Source organism: Prunus mume, linkage group LG1 (genome assembly GCF_029339155.1).
Source record: "Prunus mume cultivar Tortuosa linkage group LG1, ASM2933915v1, whole genome shotgun sequence".
NCBI classification, from domain to species: domain Eukaryota; kingdom Viridiplantae; phylum Streptophyta; class Magnoliopsida; order Rosales; family Rosaceae; genus Prunus; species Prunus mume.
In genome coordinates, this window is record NC_142698.1 from 15,234,398 (window position 1) to 15,253,823 (window position 19,426).

Consider the following 19,426-nt stretch of genomic DNA (forward strand, 5'->3'; position numbering starts at 1 on the left):
TCAAAATTGTCTCTCTTAATGCACCGTACACATAAATATTGGCCAAACTTAACAAACGTGTGGCCATTGGTGTAATGACAAGCAATTTTCTTTCTCTTCGGGACCACAAGAATATGTACCTGCATTAAGTTAGGTTAGGTAAATTAATGTACAATTTAAAATTTTATAATTAGTGGTGTACCTGCATTATGTCAGGTTAGGTAAATTAATGTAACATATAAAACTTTGACTTTCACAAGGATGACATCAGCAAAAAGTTGTTTCAATGGGGGTCTAGGGTTGGTGCCGCCAATAGCCGCCCACCAAGCCGTCATCAGTAAGCTCATATATTGGCCAATCAACTGCAGCATGGGCCTCTTCAAATTAGGGTTTCGTCATGATCATGCAGAATTTTGTCTATAGTCGTGACACTGAACATGTATTACATGAACGATAATGGAGTTTATGATTTGATTTTCATGTTTTCTATCTAAAGAATAATTGTTCTCACTTGTTGCAATAATAAGGGATTTATTTTTAATTCAACAATAGCACATTATTGCTCTTTTGTTTTGTCGTATGACTGACGAGTGCCACTCTTTGTGTTTTGGTTTTTTGGGCCTCCGGCTGAAGAGAACGTAAAAATACGCACGAAGGACGCCTATCATGGCCCTAAACTAAATTTGCAAAGCATGTGACGAGATGATGTAGGTTGGACTATGCATATCCTAATGTGAAACACGTAAGTGATGATACATGTTTATTGTGAGGATGTGAAGACTAGAAATATGTTTATTAGGATGTGAAGACTAAAAACGTGTTTATTTTGAAGATGTGAAGTTTCACAGGTTTATTAATCGTGTTTTGTTGGGTTCATCTGATCTGAATTTTTACTTTTAATTTTTTGTATGCGATTTGACTCGAATAATTTTGTGAAGATTTAAAGTAGTCTTTTGTGTTGTCCCAAAATTGCCATTCGTGTCGTATTAAAATTGCCACTCTTAAATATACGGCACACATACATATATATAGGACAATGATTTCCCCACTCCTATTTTATCCACTTACATTCATTTTTTAGTTATAAAAAAGGAGTGTAAGTGGACAAATGTGTGGCCACTGGTGTAATGACGAGCAATTTTCTCTCTCTTCGGGACCACAAAAATATGTACAAATGAAACATAGGCCTGGTTGATTTACCGCAGTACAAATGAAATCATAGCTTTCATTATTCTTTTCATTTTCTTCCTTCTACAGATTCTCTCTCTATACACCATAAAATGCTCATCTTAGTGCCATCCAAAATCGAAAAGATATTCACATTGGTTAATACTATTCTCTCTCCCTACTCCATCAACTTGAGCAATATTTTTCATAATGCAGATGTGCATTTTGATTTTTTTTTTGTCTGTATATTAAGTTAGTTTATAAATTTTAGGACCCATTATTTAATGGTATTGGAAAAAATCCTTAATATTGGGATGGAATATGAGATATTAGGCACTCTTTTCTTATAAGTAGGTTTTTGTAGAGGCGAGTTTTACAAATTGGCTTGTATAATTTCGCATTAGAGTCCAAACTTCACCACGCAGCTGGACCAAACTCAATGTAAGGGGTGATTATAAGCAAAAAATATTATTAGTACTATGTATAAACATAATTTCGACCCGCTAAATATTGGTACATGAATGAGAGCCATTTCATAAGAAAAATATGGCTACCATTGAGCAATGTTGAAAGCATGGACCAACGCATAAGTTGGTTAAGCGTCATAGAAAAATAGATGATTACATACATATACAAATGTATAAAAACTTATTTTCGATTCAGAAAAGTTTAGGGGAAGGAGAGGCTACCCCATCCTAAGGGGCATATCAAGGCCTCTTTGAGGACTTACAAAGGGGTCTTAGCCTTTTTTTTGGTTTCTACAAATTATGCACTAATAGGGATTGTCGATAGCGAGTGTCATGCCCTGAACCCGGGGGTCGGTGGAAACCCCACGCCCGGTGCATGAGAAAATAAAAAGTAAAATAAAATAAAAAGAAGCCGAAACATGGGTTTAAAATAAACTTCTCTTATAAAAATAACTCCAAAAATCTTACAACTTTACAATTATTAAACAAAGCTCTATCACTCTCATCTAATTCAGCCTCAACTGGTTTAGTCCTTTTCTTGCCCCACTAATTTATCTGAAAAATTAAACAGAGTGATGGGTGAGCAACCACAGCTCAGTAGGGACATGAGACCTTACCACAGTAGATTGATATAACTAAATTAAGTGACATACAATCACACAACCAAATATCACATTAATAATAATAATGCATGAATGCTCTTCATCTACTCCCGTTAATTTGTATAACTGGCCAAGCAGACTTGCATGTTCCATACCATGCTTATACCACTTGGTCCAGAATGCCCATTTATACGAACTAACACCCATTTCAATAATAATCAAATAATAATATCATGCATAATATATTGCTTACGAAATTTAATTAGATCAATCTTTGTAAAAGGTCGCCAAGAAACCCCTACCTCGTTTCCAAAGCTAGTTCCAAATTAAGAAAACACAAACTCCGAACTCTAACTCTTCCAAGATTATTATTACCACTCTTTCTTTCTTTTTCTCTCTACCACTATTTGTCTCTCGTTTCTCATGCAAACTATGCATGCCTTTCTCTAGATGTAGTAAACCATTTTGTAATTGTGGACTCCTATTTATAGTACAATAAGAGTTGGCTAAAGATGAGATAGAAGGGGAAAGTCGGCACATCAAGTATGTGGTGTCAATTGGCATGTGCATATGAATGTAATGCTGCCAGCTATAAGAAATTATAACAGGAGGTGTTCAAAGCTAAGCAAACTCAAGATAGTGCTCCTTGCTTGGCTATAAAAAATGGACATGTCTGTCACTAATATCAATCAAAGTTGATCACTACAATCTTTTTAACTTAGTCACCAAGTATTGATAACATGCATGCAACGAAAATAAAACATATTCAGATATTTATTTAAAGTATATTTTTATTAATGAAAATATTTATGAAAGTACAATATGTAATTTTTATATGTACATATATATATAAAATATAAATTAAATGCCAAAATATTAAATCTTTAAACTATATAATTTTATAAATACGGGGTTTCACAGCAGGACTCGTACCTAAACCTATATAGCGAAGTGAATGATCCTTATCAACTCATCCAACCTTCGTTGGCCATTTTACAAAGACTTTATGACTAGTGGTGTACCTGCATTTTGGTTTACTTATATATATATATATATATATATATACATATACATATATATATATATATATGTTAGGTTAGGTAAATTAATGTACCATATAAAACTTTGACTTTTTCAGAATCATTAACTTAATCTTAATTGTAAACTTGATAAACTGGGAAAGGACGAATACTAAGGTGTATATTCTACTTTATTATATATACAGACAGACACACCTCTCCACTTTCCTCACAGACAATTGCCATCACAAAATCCAAAATTTGGGGTGTTTCTAATTCTAAGGGGGATCAAAGTCGACTATCTGTGGCCATGGACACCAAAAATGGAGCACTTGACGTGTGTAATAAAAAGACCACAAGAACCGACGTCGTGCTGAACCCCCAACACGACGTTGGTTCCATTTCCACCATGCAGAAACACTCTGTCCCCTCCTCCAACTCGTCCAATGCCTCTCTCGGTAGCTACCTGGCTCGGCGACTCCTCCAAATCGGTGTCACGGACGTTTTCTCTGTGCCGGGTGACTCTAACTTAACCCTTCTCGACCATCTCATAGCCGAGCCTGGGCTCACTAACATCTGCTGCTGCAACGAGCTCAACGCCGGCTACGCAGCTGATGGCTACAGGCACTCGCGCGGCGTTGGCTCGTGCGTAGTTACTTTCACTGTGGGAGGGCTTAGTGTGCTCAATGCGATAGCTGGAGCCTACAGTGAGGATTTGCCCGTGATTTGTATCGTTGGAGGACCCAACTCCAATGACTATGGGGCTGATAATAGGATTCTTCACCATACAATTGGGTCACCTGATTTTAGCCAAGAGCTTAGGTGCTTTCAGAATGTCACTTGCAATCAGGTAAATAGTGTAAACTTTGGAAATGTACAACGACATGTGGACATTAAGTGCTCACATACAAACTTTAGAAGAAAAAAATGGAGACGAAAAAGATTTAGGTTTATTCATAGGAATGGTCGGAAAAGATTTAAGCTTGAGATCCACTAGTTTTTCGCTTACATATCAAATATAGATAAGTTTATCTTTAGGAATGGCCGAAAAAGAAAATCTGTATACATTCACCACACCGTTAGTAAATTTATTGTACTGTGCGATAGCTTAACACAACGCGCCACATGCATATAAGGGTTTTACTCATCACGTAACACGTTATAATTTAAAGGGCTTGTCCAATATAGATCCATACATTTTCTATTTCCTAGACATATACCCATCACTCTATAAATCTATGTGTAAAACCCAATTTCAAATTTAAATGACCAGTAGAATATAAGAGGTCGTAGTATTTCTATGTTTTTACATCGTTGTCACTAAACTTCATATTTTTTTGGTAATTTATTTCAAGCATTTCATTAACTGTCATAATTGTAATTAATATACTCCCTATTAATAACATATCAATCACCCCATTTCTTATAGTTGTCATTCCCTCTCATATCTCGCCCCCTAAAATTGCAAAAAAAAAAAAATGTAAATTACATATCCAATAATGTACTTATGAAAATTATAATATAAATATATACATATAAAATATAGGTATCCAATAAATTACATATCCAATAATGTACCTATGAAAAATAGGTACATTATTAGAGGAAAAAAATAGGTAAGTTATTTGGAGAGAGAAAATAGGTTCATTTAAAAAAATTACTTTTAATAAAACAAATAATAGGTACTTTATTCAGAGAAAAAAGGCTATATTATTTATAGAAAAAAATAGGTACATTATTTAGATAAATAATAGGTACTTTATTCGTAGTAGGTATATTATTCAAATGGTAGGTACATTGGATGACATATAATACCTAAATCCTAATTGTAAGTACATTAAAATTAATGTAGGTATATTGGATGTCGTATAATGTAGGTATATTGGAATAGATAATTATGTACACTTTTCATACTAGGTAAATTATATTTTTCATAAAACAAACAAGTAATAGGTACATTATTTTTTCAACATAATTAGTATGTATAGTTTTATTCATAAACAATTATAAAGTGGATTATTAGTCATGTATAATTCATAAAAAGAAAATAACATAAACATTTTATTAAACAAACCGATTACCCAAATTTGAATTTATTGTTAATTTTTTTTAAAAATGTTTCAAAATTAATTCCTACATCCATTACAACCATTTGGAGATCTTTCCAAATTCAACATCTATCATTATATACAATCCAATTAAAAACTGTTTCCATATTGATTCCTATATTAATATACAAAATGCAATAATGGCTTAGTTGGGGGTATTTTTGGAATCTAAAAAGTATAATAAATCAGATTTTATGCTTAATTAGATAACTTGCTGAGTTAAATCCTAGTCATGGGTTTTTACTTATACAAATTGGGTATTATTTATAGGAACAAAAAATGAAGGGTTTTAGGTACGGCAAATTGAATTTGAAGGGTGTAAGCCAAATTTACTATAATTTAAAAGGGTAAATAAATAATGCAATATAATTTTTAACTTTAGAGTTTGATTTTGTAAGTAAATCTTCTCTCTTTTTTTGGCCTTTCAAAGTTTATTAATTTTGGTATGTGGGGTTTATCATTAGGCTGTGATAAATAATCTAGAAGGCGCAGAGGAATTGATCGACACAGCAATTTCAACAGCCTTGAAAGAAAGCAAGCCTGTTTACATCAGCATAAGTTGTAACTTGGCTGGAATTCCTCATCCTACTTTTAGCCCTGAGCCTATACCAATATCATTGTCTCTCCCAGGTAAACTATGGTCTCTCTGATTTACCTGTGAAGTGATTGAAGTGGTTATAAGGCTTGTGTCTTGTGAGTAAAAAGATTCAGTTATTTGTTTGCTATGTCATACAGATTCAGTAATCAAATGGCCTTGGAGGCAGCAGTTGAAGCAGCAGCAGACTTATTGGACAAGGCAGTGAAACCAGTTCTGGTAGGTGGGCCTATACTCCGAGTTGCACAAGGAGTTGATGACTTTGCTGAGCTAGCTGATGCTAGTGGTTATGCTTTGGCGGTGATGCCTTCAGCAAAGGGAATTGTGCTAGAGCACCACCCTCATTTCATTGGGACGTACTGGGGTTCTGTGAGCACCGCATTTTGTTCTGAGATTGTGGAGTCTGCAGATGCATACTTGTTTGCCGGACCAGTTTTCAATGACACCATCTCTGTTGGGTACACTGCCCTTTTCAAGAAAGAGAAAGCGATCATCGTGCAACTGGATCGCGTGACAATCGGAAATGGTCCTGCATTTGGTTGTGTTCTTATGAAGGATTTTATAAAAGCTCTTGCAAAGAGGCACACATATAACATGACTGCTTATGAGAACTACCAAAGGATATTTGTGCCTGATGGCCAGCCTCTGAAATGTGGTCCCAGAGAATCTTTGAGGGTTAATGTTCTGTTCCAACACATCCAAAAAATGTTGTCAAGTCAAACAGCTGTGATAGCTGAGACAGGAGATTCATGGTTCAACTTCCAAAAACTGAAATTGCCGCCAGGATGCCAGTAATTAAGCCGTGGAGAGAGTTTGGTCTTAGTTTGATGCTTGTTTTTATGGTATCGTTTCTTGATTTTAATTGAGAAATTTGATGATGGGTTTGCAGGTATGAGTCCCAAATGCAATATGGATCGATTGGTTGGTCAGTTGGAGCAACTCTTGGGTATGCTCAGGCTGCACCTACAAAGCGAGTGATTGCTTTCATTGGTGATGGGAGTTTCCAGGTGCACTTATAACATTTGTTCAATATCAATAATCACTGGTCACATATATGAATTCTTCAATACTAAATCAAGTGATTTGGAAGAATCTGTCATTTTGATTTGAACCTCTACACTTTTAATCACAATTTTTATATATAGCAGAAGTTCCTTTTGTTTCCCACGTTGATGTGTTTATGGCTTTCTTGTTGTATGTGGTATATGATTGATAGATGACTGCACAAGATGTGTCCACAATGCTGAGAAATCGGCAGAGAAGCATCATCTTCCTGATGAACAATGGAGGATACACAATTGAAGTTGAGATCCATGATGGGCCCTACAATGTGATCAAGAATTGGAACTACACAGGACTGGTTGATGCCATCCACAATGGGGAAGGCAAATGCTGGACAGCTAAGGTTCATTGCGAAGAGGAGTTGATGGAAGCAATTGAGGTTGCAGAGGGGGAAAAGAAGGAATGCTTGTGCTTCATTGAGGTGATTGTTCACAAGGATGATACCAGCAAGGAGCTGCTTCAATGGGGGTCTAGGGCTGCTGCAGCCAGTAGCCGCCCCCCAAGCCCATGTCAGTAAACTCACATATAGGTCCTCAACTGCATCAACGGAGTCCTATCTTATCGGTTTGAAATTTATAAATTAAGCCAATTCGTATTCGATATAATGTAGATTGGATTATAAATTTTCCAATCCAGTCCGATTAGAGCTTACGATCCAATTCTCGTTAAATCTATTCTAATCAAATATTTTAATAGATATATAACAAGTAAATTACATCTTTTATATAATATAGTTTATGAAAAAACGATATCGGCAATCGTGGATAAAGCGTATAACTGTTTGGTACTCCCTCATTAATGGTTGAGAAATTATCAAACCCCGCTTTGTGACAGAAGCACACCCCTAATTTGATTTACATAAAATGTTAGTAGTTTGGGTGAATATTTGCTCTTCAAAATTTGGATCAAGCAAACAACTAATTCTTCGGTGTGGCAGCACACCGTCACATGATGCTGTCAACCTTGAATCAAACGTCCCCGATAGTAAGACATTATAACTCGTGTATTAATGCTACATTCTAGGTTCATAACATATATAAATTATATCATTAATTTGTATTATATTACATGAATTGAGAACACTAAATGATAATGTGACGGTCACACTAAATAAACAGAAACCACTTGGCTTGCTATCCTCCGTGCAATCAAGTCACAGAAACAATAAACCACTTGTTTTCTAAGAGCATCTCCAACCGATATGTTAAAAGTGCCACATAGACATTTAACGGCTATAAATAACATCTCACATCACTCCAACCGATGTGTCAAAGTGATGTGGAATGAAGGCTGGAGGTTGAAATGTTATTTTGACATCCCAAAAGTAAGATGTCAAATGAATATTTTATTATTTTTAAAGATAGCTGATTGTTACTTTCATTTATTATTTTCCTTTTTATATTTTTTTCTTCTTTATCTTAAATGATTTGACTGTTACAATAATTATTTATTTGACATATCGGGTGGAGTGTAAAACTGTATAAATGTCAAATTGCTACATTAGCCATCAAATTTAAATTTGAAGTTTGATATTTGACAACTCTCTTAAAGATGCTCTAAGTGCAGTTTTGCTTGACGAGTTTGTCAAGCTTTGAAACATTGAATTGGGTTTTCTCTGGGTTCATGTGTCCTTTAAAGTTTTGTGTGGTGTTCGAGCTTTGAAGAACACATGAATTCAAAGAAAACCGATACTGGAGCCCACAGGTTTTTTTTCAAAAAAAAAAGAAAAAAAAGCAGAACGCAGTTTTTTTTTTTTGGGAGTAAAAACCTCAAATGTTGCTTAATTTATGGTTTGACTGACAGACAATGGAGACGTGCCTAGTCCGACTTACCGAAGAGTCTGGTCTGTGAACGTAGTGGAAAAGTATAATGCCCTCACATTTGTTCCTGTGATTGCGTCACGTCACATGATGGGATCACGAGAATCAGAATCCACTACGCTTGTGTTCGACACTGCAATGTGCATGCATTATGCATTATGCATACCGCTCGCTTCCAAAACTTGGAAATTTCCAATTACCGGCAACTCTTGTTGTTTCCAAAACCCGTGGATTTTCTCCTTTTCTCGGATGCAGTATTATTCCATAACGTCGTCGTCTCGTTACACCAACCTTGTCTCGGTTTGGTAATTTCACCCCGGAGGAGCCGTTACGCGCCAAGTTTCCCATCAGAAAGCCACGTGTCACTCATTGCGAGTGGCTGAGATTGGGATTTAAATTTTATTTTATAAAACTACAGCTAATTATTCGTTGACGCCGTGACTGGCTTTTCTTCAGGGCCACGAAAATCCGTCCACCGTCAATACTTGTAAACCATTTCACGCGCAACAACAGCAACTCATCTATATAATTACTGCTTTACTGTTACCTTTTACGGTTTTACCTTTGTTCATCTTTTGCATATTGACCACGGTCTGTATGTTAGGTCCACAATATTAGAATTCGGAGGAGTTATAATATGCATTTGACTTTGCCACTAAACTAAAGCCGCACATAATCAAGATATTTTCCAACCCAATTGAACAAGGTCCAAAAGAAAACAGAACAAAGCAAAACAAGATGGTGATATTTTGTCCAAAAACGCAACGTCTTTTACAATTCTAAGTCCTCGGAAAGAAATCAAAAAGACCTTGTAATACGTTGGCTCTGAAATGGGGTAGCCTTCCCACCTCATAATTTTTTTTTTTTTTTCACCCAAAAAAAAAAAAGAGATTCGAAATTAAAAGTTTGCACTATTATAGGGTTCTTGTCATTGATTGGGTCACTAAATTCCATAGCTAAGTTGCAATTTTAATTGGAAAATAATCAGATTTTTCTTGTGCTTTCTAAACTAAACTCAGAAAAATCAGAAACAATTATTATAATACTTGCGCGTCACTCATTCACCTGTATTAAGAATCCACTGCCACCCACTGCCTTCACGGAAAGCCTCTCATGAAAACCGCCCCTGGTATCTTCCTTTCTCTGCCGACCGCTCTATAAAAACCCACCTCCCTTTTCACCACCAAACATCAAAAAACCAAAAACCCAAAAACCCAAAATCCCATTTCTCGCCACACGACATTTTCATCACAAAGTTTTGATTTTTATAGTCTCCATCTTTCTTTTGTTTTGAGTGTGATCAAAGTCACTCGACAATCCATGGACACCAAAATCGGAGCACTTGACGTTTGCAAGCCGGCAAGCAACGAAGTGGGCTGCCTGCCAAACGGCACCGCTATGGCTATTCAGAATTCGGTCCCCTCCACAGTGATCAACTCGTCCGAGGCCACTCTGGGTCGCCACCTTGCTCGCCGACTCGTCCAAATCGGCGTCACTGACGTCTTCACTGTGCCCGGTGACTTTAACTTGACCCTCCTCGACCACCTCATCGCAGAGCCTGGGCTCACCAACATTGGCTGCTGCAACGAGCTCAACGCCGGCTACGCCGCTGATGGCTACGCTCGCTCTCGTGGCGTCGGCGCGTGTGTTGTTACTTTCACTGTGGGGGGGCTCAGTGTTCTCAATGCGATCGCTGGAGCCTACAGTGAGAACTTGCCTCTGATTTGTATAGTTGGAGGACCCAACTCTAATGACTATGGAACCAGCCGGATTCTTCACCACACTATTGGGTTGCCTGATTTTAGCCAAGAGCTTAGGTGCTTTCAGACCGTCACTTGCTATCAGGTCAGTATGAGATCAAAGTTTGGTTTTTTATTTTATTGTTGAACTTTAATTTCATTGATTGTTATTGGGTTTCTAATGGATTTGGTTAAAAGATTCATAGTGAGTTTGATTTGCCCTTATTTTTCAAAGTTCTGATTTTTGGTATGTGGGTTTTTATTAGGCTGTCGTAAATAATCTGGAAGATGCACATGAATCGATCGATACGGCAATTTCAACTGCTTTGAAAGAAAGCAAGCCTGTTTACATCAGCATAAGCTGTAACTTGGCTGGGATTCCCCATCCTACTTTTAGCCGGGAACCAGTTCCATTTTCATTGTCTCCCAGGTAAAGTTTTGGGCTTTTTTAAAATTTCATTTGATGATGTGTTGATTAAAGGTTGTGCTTTTTAATTTTGAAGTGTGGGATTGATTTATTTGTTTTGTTGTACAGATTGAGCAATCAGTGGGGCTTAGAGGCTGCAGTTGAGGCAGCTGCAGAGTTCTTGAACAAGGCAGTGAAACCAGTTATGGTAGGTGGGCCTAAACTGCGAGTTGCACATGCTGGTGATGCCTTTGTTGAACTAGCTGATGCCAGTGGTTATGCTCTGGCTGTGATGCCTTCAGCAAAGGGGCTTGTGCCAGAGCACCACCCTCATTTCATTGGGACATATTGGGGGGCCGTGAGCACCGCCTTTTGTGCTGAGATTGTGGAGTCTGCAGATGCATACTTGTTTGCTGGACCAATTTTCAATGACTACAGCTCTGTTGGGTACTCTCTCCTTCTCAAGAAAGAGAAGGCAATCATCGTGCAGCCCGATCGTGTGACAATAGCAAATGGCCCTTCATTTGGTTGTGTTCTCATGAAGGATTTCCTCAGAGCACTAGCAAAGAAGCTCAACCACAACAACACTGCTCATGAGAACTACCGCAGGATCTTTGTTCCTGATGGACACCCTCTAAAGTGTGCACCCAGAGAACCTTTGAGGGTTAATGTTCTGTTTCAACATGTCCAAAAGATGCTGTCAAGTGAAACAGCTGTGATTGCTGAGACAGGGGACTCATGGTTTAACTGCCAGAAACTCAGATTGCCGGCTGGTTGCGGGTAAGCCAAGGATAGAATATGGTCTTTCATGTTCCTTTCTATGTTTTGGTTCATGCTTTTAATTGGAATTTTGAAATTTGCATTGCAGGTACGAGTTCCAAATGCAATATGGATCAATTGGTTGGTCAGTTGGAGCAACTCTTGGGTATGCTCAGGCTGTTCCTGAGAAGCGAGTGCTCGCTTTCATCGGTGATGGGAGCTTTCAGGTACATTTTATTCCTTTTCTCATTTTGATCAAAGCCAAGCATATAAGTACCTAAATCTCCAGAACTCTGTAGTTTACAAATAGGAATCTTATAGAGAGTGGTTGTAGAAAATTGTATTTGAAATGTGAAGCAAAGATTGGCATATTTGCTTTTCTCAGTGTTGAAGAGTTTCTTTGAGCTTCTCCTATTTCAGACACTAAAATCTCACAGAGATTCCATAAATTTCTTACATTTTGTTGTTTAATGCCTAATAGGTGACTGCCCAAGATGTGTCGACAATGATTCGAAATGGGCAGAGGACCATCATCTTCCTGATAAACAATGGTGGATACACCATTGAAGTAGAGATCCATGATGGACCATACAATGTGATCAAGAACTGGAACTACACAGGACTTGTTGATGCCATCCACAATGGAGAGGGCAAGTGCTGGACAACCAAGGTGATTAGTTTGTTAATTCGTTTTCTTAATCTCCTTTAACCTCACTAATTAATGATTTAATCAAAGGGCTTCCTGGATCGTAACACTCCTTGTAATTGAATTTACTACTTTTACAGGTCCGTTATGAAGAGGAGCTGATTGAAGCAATTGAGACTGCAACTGGGGACAAGAAGGATAGCTTGTGCTTCATTGAGGTGATAGTTCACAAGGATGATACCAGCAAAGAGTTGCTTGAGTGGGGGTCTAGGGTTTCTGCTGCCAACAGCCGCCCACCCAACCCTCAGTAAACTCTTTCATGCCATGGCCTTCATTAATGGAGTGTTATTTGTTCTGAAACATTAGAATGTTGCTCTTTCTTGTGGAGGGTTTCTTATGTTTCTCGTTTTTTTTAAAAATTTTTCCCTTGGTGAACGGTGTCTGTGTTCTACTTGAATTTTTGTTGGGTTCTATGTATATTCCCCTTTGAATTTGAGCATCTTCAGATATTTTAGTTTATGTGGATCCCAAATGAATTGCGCAAAGCAAGGTGTCTTTTTTGACTTGTTTATGATGACAAATCCACGTGTTCAAACAACGTTGTTGAGGACAGTAACTATAGTCATATCATTGTCATCATCTGTCAGCATTTTTAGAACTAATCTATTGACCCAACTGTCCTGCAATCAGTCACTGTTGTTTTGTATAATTGCCGCTGGGTTCATTGTTAATTATGCACAGGTGGAGGTTAGGAAGGGACAGGAGTGTGGAAATATATATCCTCGTTTTTCTGTGTTACAAACAATTAGCGTTGACGACACTCGGAATCTTAGTGTAGGTGTGTGTATTAAATAAAATCCCATGAGGAACAAGAATGAAAAAAATAAAACGATAAGAGAATCCTATGTTGATAGATTATCAAATCGTGGTACATGTTCTACCAACCATGTTTGAAGGCTTTAAATTATATGATTTCTCCATCTAAATTACTTCGGAGACGACAAAACTCACATGATTAATAGTTCTTACGAAATACTTCAATTATTTATTTGTTTGTTTGATAATCAAAGATATGAGTAATATCTTTTTAATTATAATTTTCAAGATTTTTTGTCTGATATTTCTACGCAGTTTTCGTTGTGCTAAACCGTAAATTTGAGGGTTGAAGCATCAATTCCATTAACCATGCCATCAAAATTGGAATTCCCGCATCTTTTTTCTCTTGAGTTCAGCTAATTTAGCTCATTCATTGAGTCAAGTCGACAGCCAAACTAACATGCTGCATGCATGAGAATACCATGGGGCAATTGGAAGTCATATGTAGCCGCTAGCCAAATGTTCCTTGGGCTATGAAAATACACTTTCTCATGGCCCTCCACGGGCAGAGAAATTTGTGAGAACTGAGAATCTTGAAAAACCATACCAAGCATCTCATTGCAATACCAGTTTCGCCACTCACAAAGCATCTGTTGTTTATATACAACAAAATTTGGACGAGATACAATGGCTGGTGCCACACCTACGCATCAATGCTGACATTGCATGGCGTGAGCACTAGACGACCCTTTTGGAGCAGGGTGCTTGGAAAAGAGGCTCGACAGTTTGTAACGTGTGATTTTAATCGGGGTATGTTGGGGTGAGCACTTCTACACCGGTGACATCGCAACTCCATGGACAACATGCGGTCCTCATCTTTTAGTATTGCTTTTCCATTACTACTCACTTCCTCCATTACATCCACAGAGTCTCGAAAGAAAGCAGTATTAAAGGAGTTCCAATGTTTCTTATTCTTCAAATGTGTTGAATCAAAATCCTGGCTAATAACATGCAGGTGCAGCTGTCGCATTGACGGTTCCTGCAAGAGAAAACATCCAAAAGTACTTATTAGGCAGTCTCGTTTTTCAGCTCCCTAATTGGACCACCAGTTATCTCCATCACTTGGACTTTTTTGTGTTATACATATCTCTTGCTTCCTAATCCACATCAAAAGTATGTTCAAGATAAAGAGATGGGACAAAACGATAGAGGAGAAGACACATTACTAAAAGCACACTACCATGTCACTCACGATTTCCATAAAGAAATTTCTACCCAAACTTAAAGAGTTGCATATCTGATATGGATGCTTATTGTTTCTGTACTATCCAGGATGAGGGAAAGGGTCTTCACAAGACAATGTCAAAGAAAACAAATATAACAACGAGCTCTAAGCAGAGTATCATGCATACCGAGTGATATCCAAGCCGAAAGACCAATGATGAATCATCATGCAATAACTTCTCAGCCCACTTCAAACCTACAGCATGCATTGTCCTTAACAACTGAAGGTGTTCTTTACGTACATCTGCCAGGCAATCAAGACCTTCATATCGTGCCACCACCAGAACATGCCTTTGTGCCTGCAAAATTCCAAAGTTATTTTAATCAGCTAAAAAGTAGAAGAGGATGGTGAAGAATATAATAGGTGACATTTACCTTTGGATAAGGATCATTCAGTACAACAACATCATCGGATATCTCTAGTACAGCATCCCTGTGCTTCTCTGGCTGCATAGCAATGTTGTAGAGAGCCTGAGCCCATGAACCCCAGGATTTAGTCCTGCTTCCATCAGACTCGTTGCTCAGGTTTACTTTACCAGCATTAGAATCAGAGGCATCGTCAGTTTCATCCCGATATCCTTTACTTCTTTTGCTCCTCTCAGATTTATGAAGATCCTTTCTCTTATTCTTTTGATCACTGTTAGTAAAATGATCTTTAGGGATACCGTCAGGGTGATCTTGTGACTCTGTCATCTTTGACTGAAGGTTTTCAATGCTTCCCTTGGGTAACTTCGATTGGGACCTTACAATTGACGAAAAACCTTCAAAAAGTGAAGTGTAAGCCTCCTGGAGAACTTTGCAGCCTTTGATGTAGTCATTGTTCAGACAATTTGGTCTCTGTGGGTTCATGTTGGGTCCAACAACATGTATGACATGGGTTACCCCTTCCCTACAAAACAGTGGAGAAGTTGAAGGGAGAGGCACAACCACAGCATTCCCAGGAAGCAGAGATTTGGCCTGCTCTTTGGTTGCAACCTCCAAAGCTCGACCTCCAGCACTGAAAATTGCAGCATTGACACCTCCACCTCCAGGTTTGAGTCGCCTGCAACATAATATTTTTTGTTCAATGTACTAAATATGCAAACAAATATATAATCCCAGGTTTTGGCATATCCTCCAGTTTTTTATATATATACATATACATATACATATATATATATATATATATATATAAAACTATTTCGGTATTCTGAACTATGTACATGCATATTACATACAGTTTTTCTAAAAGCTTACCAATTAGCAGCATTAGCTATTACGTTGCAGTGTAAACCCCCTTCTGAATGAAGCCGAGTGATATCTCCTACAAATGTGAAGAACTTGTTGGAATCAATGTTCTTATCTGAAGCTTTAGTCCTAACCAAAGACAAAATCTTTGATTTATGACTCAAGTCCACTAAAACAAGTCTAGCATTTCCAAGCTTATTCACAAACTTTGCGACTTTCTCAACAATAATGTCAGATGCCTTCTCAAGGTCAAATTGAAAGTCTGCTGTTGATATAGAGGGAAATGCCAGAGTAGGAGCATCCTTAAGAGAAACATCGCTGCCAGCTGAGCCGACAACTGGCTCTTCACCTTCCTTTAACTCCCTACCAGCATTCTCAGATAATGAACCTGTTCCTTTCAAACAGGCATCCTTCTCTTCAGTAATTTGAGAAGCATTAGAATCCGGAATACTTTTCCAAATTGATTCAGAACTAGCAGGAGCATCTGTTTTCTTTAAGAACTTCATTATGCCGAGTTGAATTTTGGCACCGGGATTCTTCTGGCCAAAATAACCATTGGGAAGTGTATCCAAAGGACCAAGTCCACTATATGCATCGATGGCAGATTGAACATCACTCTCATTCTGGCAAGAAGTGATTCTAGCAAACCCTTCACTCAGTTTAGGCAGTTCTTTCTTTTGCAGCATTCTATTCACAACCGCAGCAGCTCTCCCACCTTGCAAGTTTCCTTCATGGCCCGTTCGCTTCACAGACCGCGATATACAAAGCTTGGCAGGAAGATCAAGCACCACAGCATGAACATCAACCTGGGGACCACCAAGCTTAACAAACTCATTGCGTTGTTCTATCTCTAGATTGCATCTATCTATAAACACACTCTTCCCATCCTTCAATGCATTAATTGCACTCTCTATACACTGAGCTTTGGTTCCAGCTTTACCACTTTTGATAGTGTCCTACAAAACACAAGAAATCAAAATGTAACGCACAGAAAAAAGAACCCAAATGAACAGCTATCATGCCTATCGCATCAAGTCCTGAAAATAGTAATTTTCGAAACACACTGAGGCATTTCGTCGAACATATTGTAGTCGGAAGACACAAAGAAAGACCTGACAGACGCGAACCCAGGGACGGGTAGAGGAGCGCATGACTTGTTCACAGAAGGTGGACTTGCCGCTTCCAGGTGCGCCCATCAATATTACCACGATTGGCTTTCCGTGTTTTTCTTCGCCTGTTAAACACATGAATTCTGGTAATGTTTAAAAGCGTAGGAAGGTTCTTTGATCTCCAAAGGTAAAACGCAGAGTTTTGGAAAAACCAAAAAGGGCGTACCTTTGGCTGTTTCGTCAATATCCATGTCCATGTTCAGTGAGACTCTGTCACTCTTCGAATCGACGGCTTGAAACCAACGGTCTCTTCTTCTACCGGAAGGTTCTATTACCGGTGGTTGGTTTTTGAGAAATGCGTTGGAAATGTCCATGTGACACTTGGGAGAGAGAGGTGCCCATCGGCCTTGACAGTTCAGCCCATTGAGCTTGTTTCCTTTCAAGCCCAACCCATATTTGGAACAAGCAACGTAGGCAGTCAACCTCGTGGATTTTGGAAAGTTTATTCCACAGCCCAAATTGTTAGCACTGTCTCTCGAGTGCTTTTATAGTGAGTGGAAAGTTATAAGGGGTTTTTTTGAGGGGTATGTAAGAGCCATTGGATTTCATCCAACGGTGAGTTTTTAAAAGAGGGTGCATGTAGAACCGGGTTGAAATCTGATCCGTTTGGAAACTCAACTTCAGCTGAAGATTTTTCCCTCAGTGTGAAAAACTCAAGAACACAATCCTCTTTTCCTCCTTTTTTTTTTTTTTTTTTTTTTTTAAATGTAATGCAAATCCACAATTAGAAAGATCCAAAGCTCCCAAACTCTATAATCACTCCATTGTCATCAGCTCATTGGGAGGCCTGCGATCTATGGTATCCTCGGTATGACGATTAATGACTTTTACCTAGCTATTGCCCTGTTTTGATTCTATGATTCAAGTGAAAACCCCTTCTCTTTTTCGTTCAGCAGAAGAGATTCCAAATGAAAGCAAAGTAGCATATCTCTTTTTCGTGCTGCTGTAGTTGTTCCTCGATTTTGGTAGAGATGGAGTCTCCACTACGAAAGAATCCTCTCTCATGTCCACCACATTCTCTCAAGCTAACTGACTTCGGAGCTCCCGATTACTTTGAGAGGTAAGTTCATTCTTGCTGGATTGATTTTGTTGGGTTTGATTTGTTTTTTTGTGAGGGTGAGAAATTTGTCATTTGTGGCATCAATAATGCGTCATTTGTTCTGCTATCAATAATGCGTCATTTCCTTATGAATATTCAATATACTTAGTTGATTATTTTTTTTTGGAGGGGGGTTGAAAAATTATGAAATGTAGGTAAAAGATCCTAAACTTAGGCTTAATGGCATTAGGAGTAAGCATTTGGAGAGGATATTGGGTGAAGTTCTGTAATTGCTGGTTTGAATTACATTTGAGTTCTTAGTTGAACATGTTGATTATAATGTTATTTTTTCCTGATTATTTCACAAGAGATGATGTAACTATTATTAAATTTTGCTTGTGTTTTGTGTAATCAAAATCCAACAAGCTAGGCTATGCGTGTATTGTGTCAATTTGGGCAATGTTTTGTGTAAGTGGAATGCATTGATAAGTTGTGATGCAGTAATGATTGATTAATGAATTAACATTTGTTATGCAGTAATATAGAAGTAGATCAATAATATACGTGGATAAAATGTTTGGGGGCTCAGAGAGTGATGACTCTGTAACAGCTAATGGGAGGGTTTATATTCCTGAAGTAAGAAATGAGGAAACACCAGCAGTTGGGATGAAGTTCGACTCGCTTGACCTCGTTTATAATTTCTATAATAGACATGCATTCTTGGCTGGCTTTGGTATTCGACTTCATTCCAGCTTTTGAGGGAACAATAAGAAAAGGATTTGTATGTTGCAAATAAGGTGCATACCGGAAGGATGAAACTCAGGAGAGAAAAAGACAGCGGGGAATAAGTAGATGCAATTGCAAAGCTAATATTGTGGTTGTGAAGACACATGGGAGCAAGAAGTATATCATCTCTCTTTTTGCAGAGGGACTCAATCATAAGATGACACTCTCAGGAAGAATGCATTTACTGAGATCACACCATCGTATTTTAGATTCTACAAAATTACTCACAAAACAGTTGGGTTTGGTTAATATTCCCATTAATCAGAAGGTAAGTATTTTCGAGGTGCAATCCGGAGGAATGGATAAAATCGGTTTTATCAAAAAGGGTATCTACAATCTTGAATGTAGTGTGAATGGGAAGTTGAGGAACCACAATGTTGAACTAGTGACCGAGTATTTTATGGCTGAACAGAAAAAAAATGAGGCTTTTTATTTCAAGATTGAGGGAGATGGCGATAACAGGTTTAGTCGATGTTTTTGGGCAGATGCAACTTCTAGACGGGCGTACGGGTTTTATGGAGATGTTGTTGTATTTGATACCACATTCAACACGAATAGATACGACTTGACATTTGCACAAATGTTGGGAGTTAATAACCATGGTCAAACAATTGTCCTAGCATGCGCATTTTTGAGCAAGGAAACGACAGAGTCGTTTATTTGGATGTTTGAGGAGTTTAAGAAAGCCATGCCAGGTGGCAACCTAAAACGATCATTACAGATCAAGATGCGGTAA

General features: G+C 38.0%; 4 protein-coding genes across 5 annotated transcripts; 3 read left to right on the forward strand and 1 right to left on the reverse strand.

Moving 5' to 3' along the window:
• The first annotated feature begins 3,488 nt into the window (after nt 1-3,488).
• Nucleotides 3,489-7,622, forward strand: LOC103342233 (pyruvate decarboxylase 2-like). Its single transcript, XM_089044541.1, has 5 exons — nt 3,489-4,084; nt 5,807-5,961; nt 6,054-6,728; nt 6,827-6,944; nt 7,154-7,622. The coding sequence occupies exons 1-5, from the start codon at nt 3,545-3,547 to the stop codon at nt 7,514-7,516; spliced, it is 1,851 nt and encodes a 616-aa protein (XP_088900667.1). The 5' UTR covers nt 3,489-3,544; the 3' UTR covers nt 7,517-7,622.
• A 2,043-nt stretch (nt 7,623-9,665) lies between these two features.
• LOC103341571 (pyruvate decarboxylase 2) lies at nt 9,666-12,914 on the forward strand. The gene is made up of 6 exons (XM_008245117.3): nt 9,666-10,664; nt 10,825-10,988; nt 11,094-11,744; nt 11,833-11,950; nt 12,205-12,393; nt 12,510-12,914. Exons 1-6 carry the CDS (start codon nt 10,140-10,142, stop codon nt 12,678-12,680), a joined length of 1,818 nt encoding a protein of 605 aa, XP_008243339.2. The 5' UTR covers nt 9,666-10,139; the 3' UTR covers nt 12,681-12,914.
• Nucleotides 12,915-13,778: 864 nt separating this feature from the next.
• APTX (APRATAXIN-like protein) lies at nt 13,779-17,234 on the reverse strand. Of its 2 annotated transcripts, none has more exons than XM_089041474.1 (6): nt 17,032-17,234; nt 16,809-16,948; nt 15,706-16,652; nt 14,845-15,511; nt 14,598-14,768; nt 13,779-14,224 (listed from the first exon to the last, which is right to left on the reverse strand). In XM_089041474.1, exons 1-6 carry the CDS (start codon nt 17,177-17,179, stop codon nt 13,889-13,891), a joined length of 2,409 nt encoding a protein of 802 aa, XP_088897600.1. In that variant the 5' UTR covers nt 17,180-17,234; the 3' UTR covers nt 13,779-13,888. The 2 variants fall into 2 exon arrangements, with proteins under 2 accessions (XP_088897600.1, XP_008243317.2); XM_008245095.3 differs by having other exon boundaries at nt 16,809-16,930; nt 17,032-17,232.
• Nucleotides 17,235-18,988: 1,754 nt separating this feature from the next.
• Nucleotides 18,989-19,426, forward strand: LOC148921123 (protein FAR1-RELATED SEQUENCE 5-like). Its single transcript, XM_089047973.1, has one exon. The coding sequence runs from the start codon at nt 18,989-18,991 to the stop codon at nt 19,424-19,426; it is 438 nt and encodes a 145-aa protein (XP_088904099.1).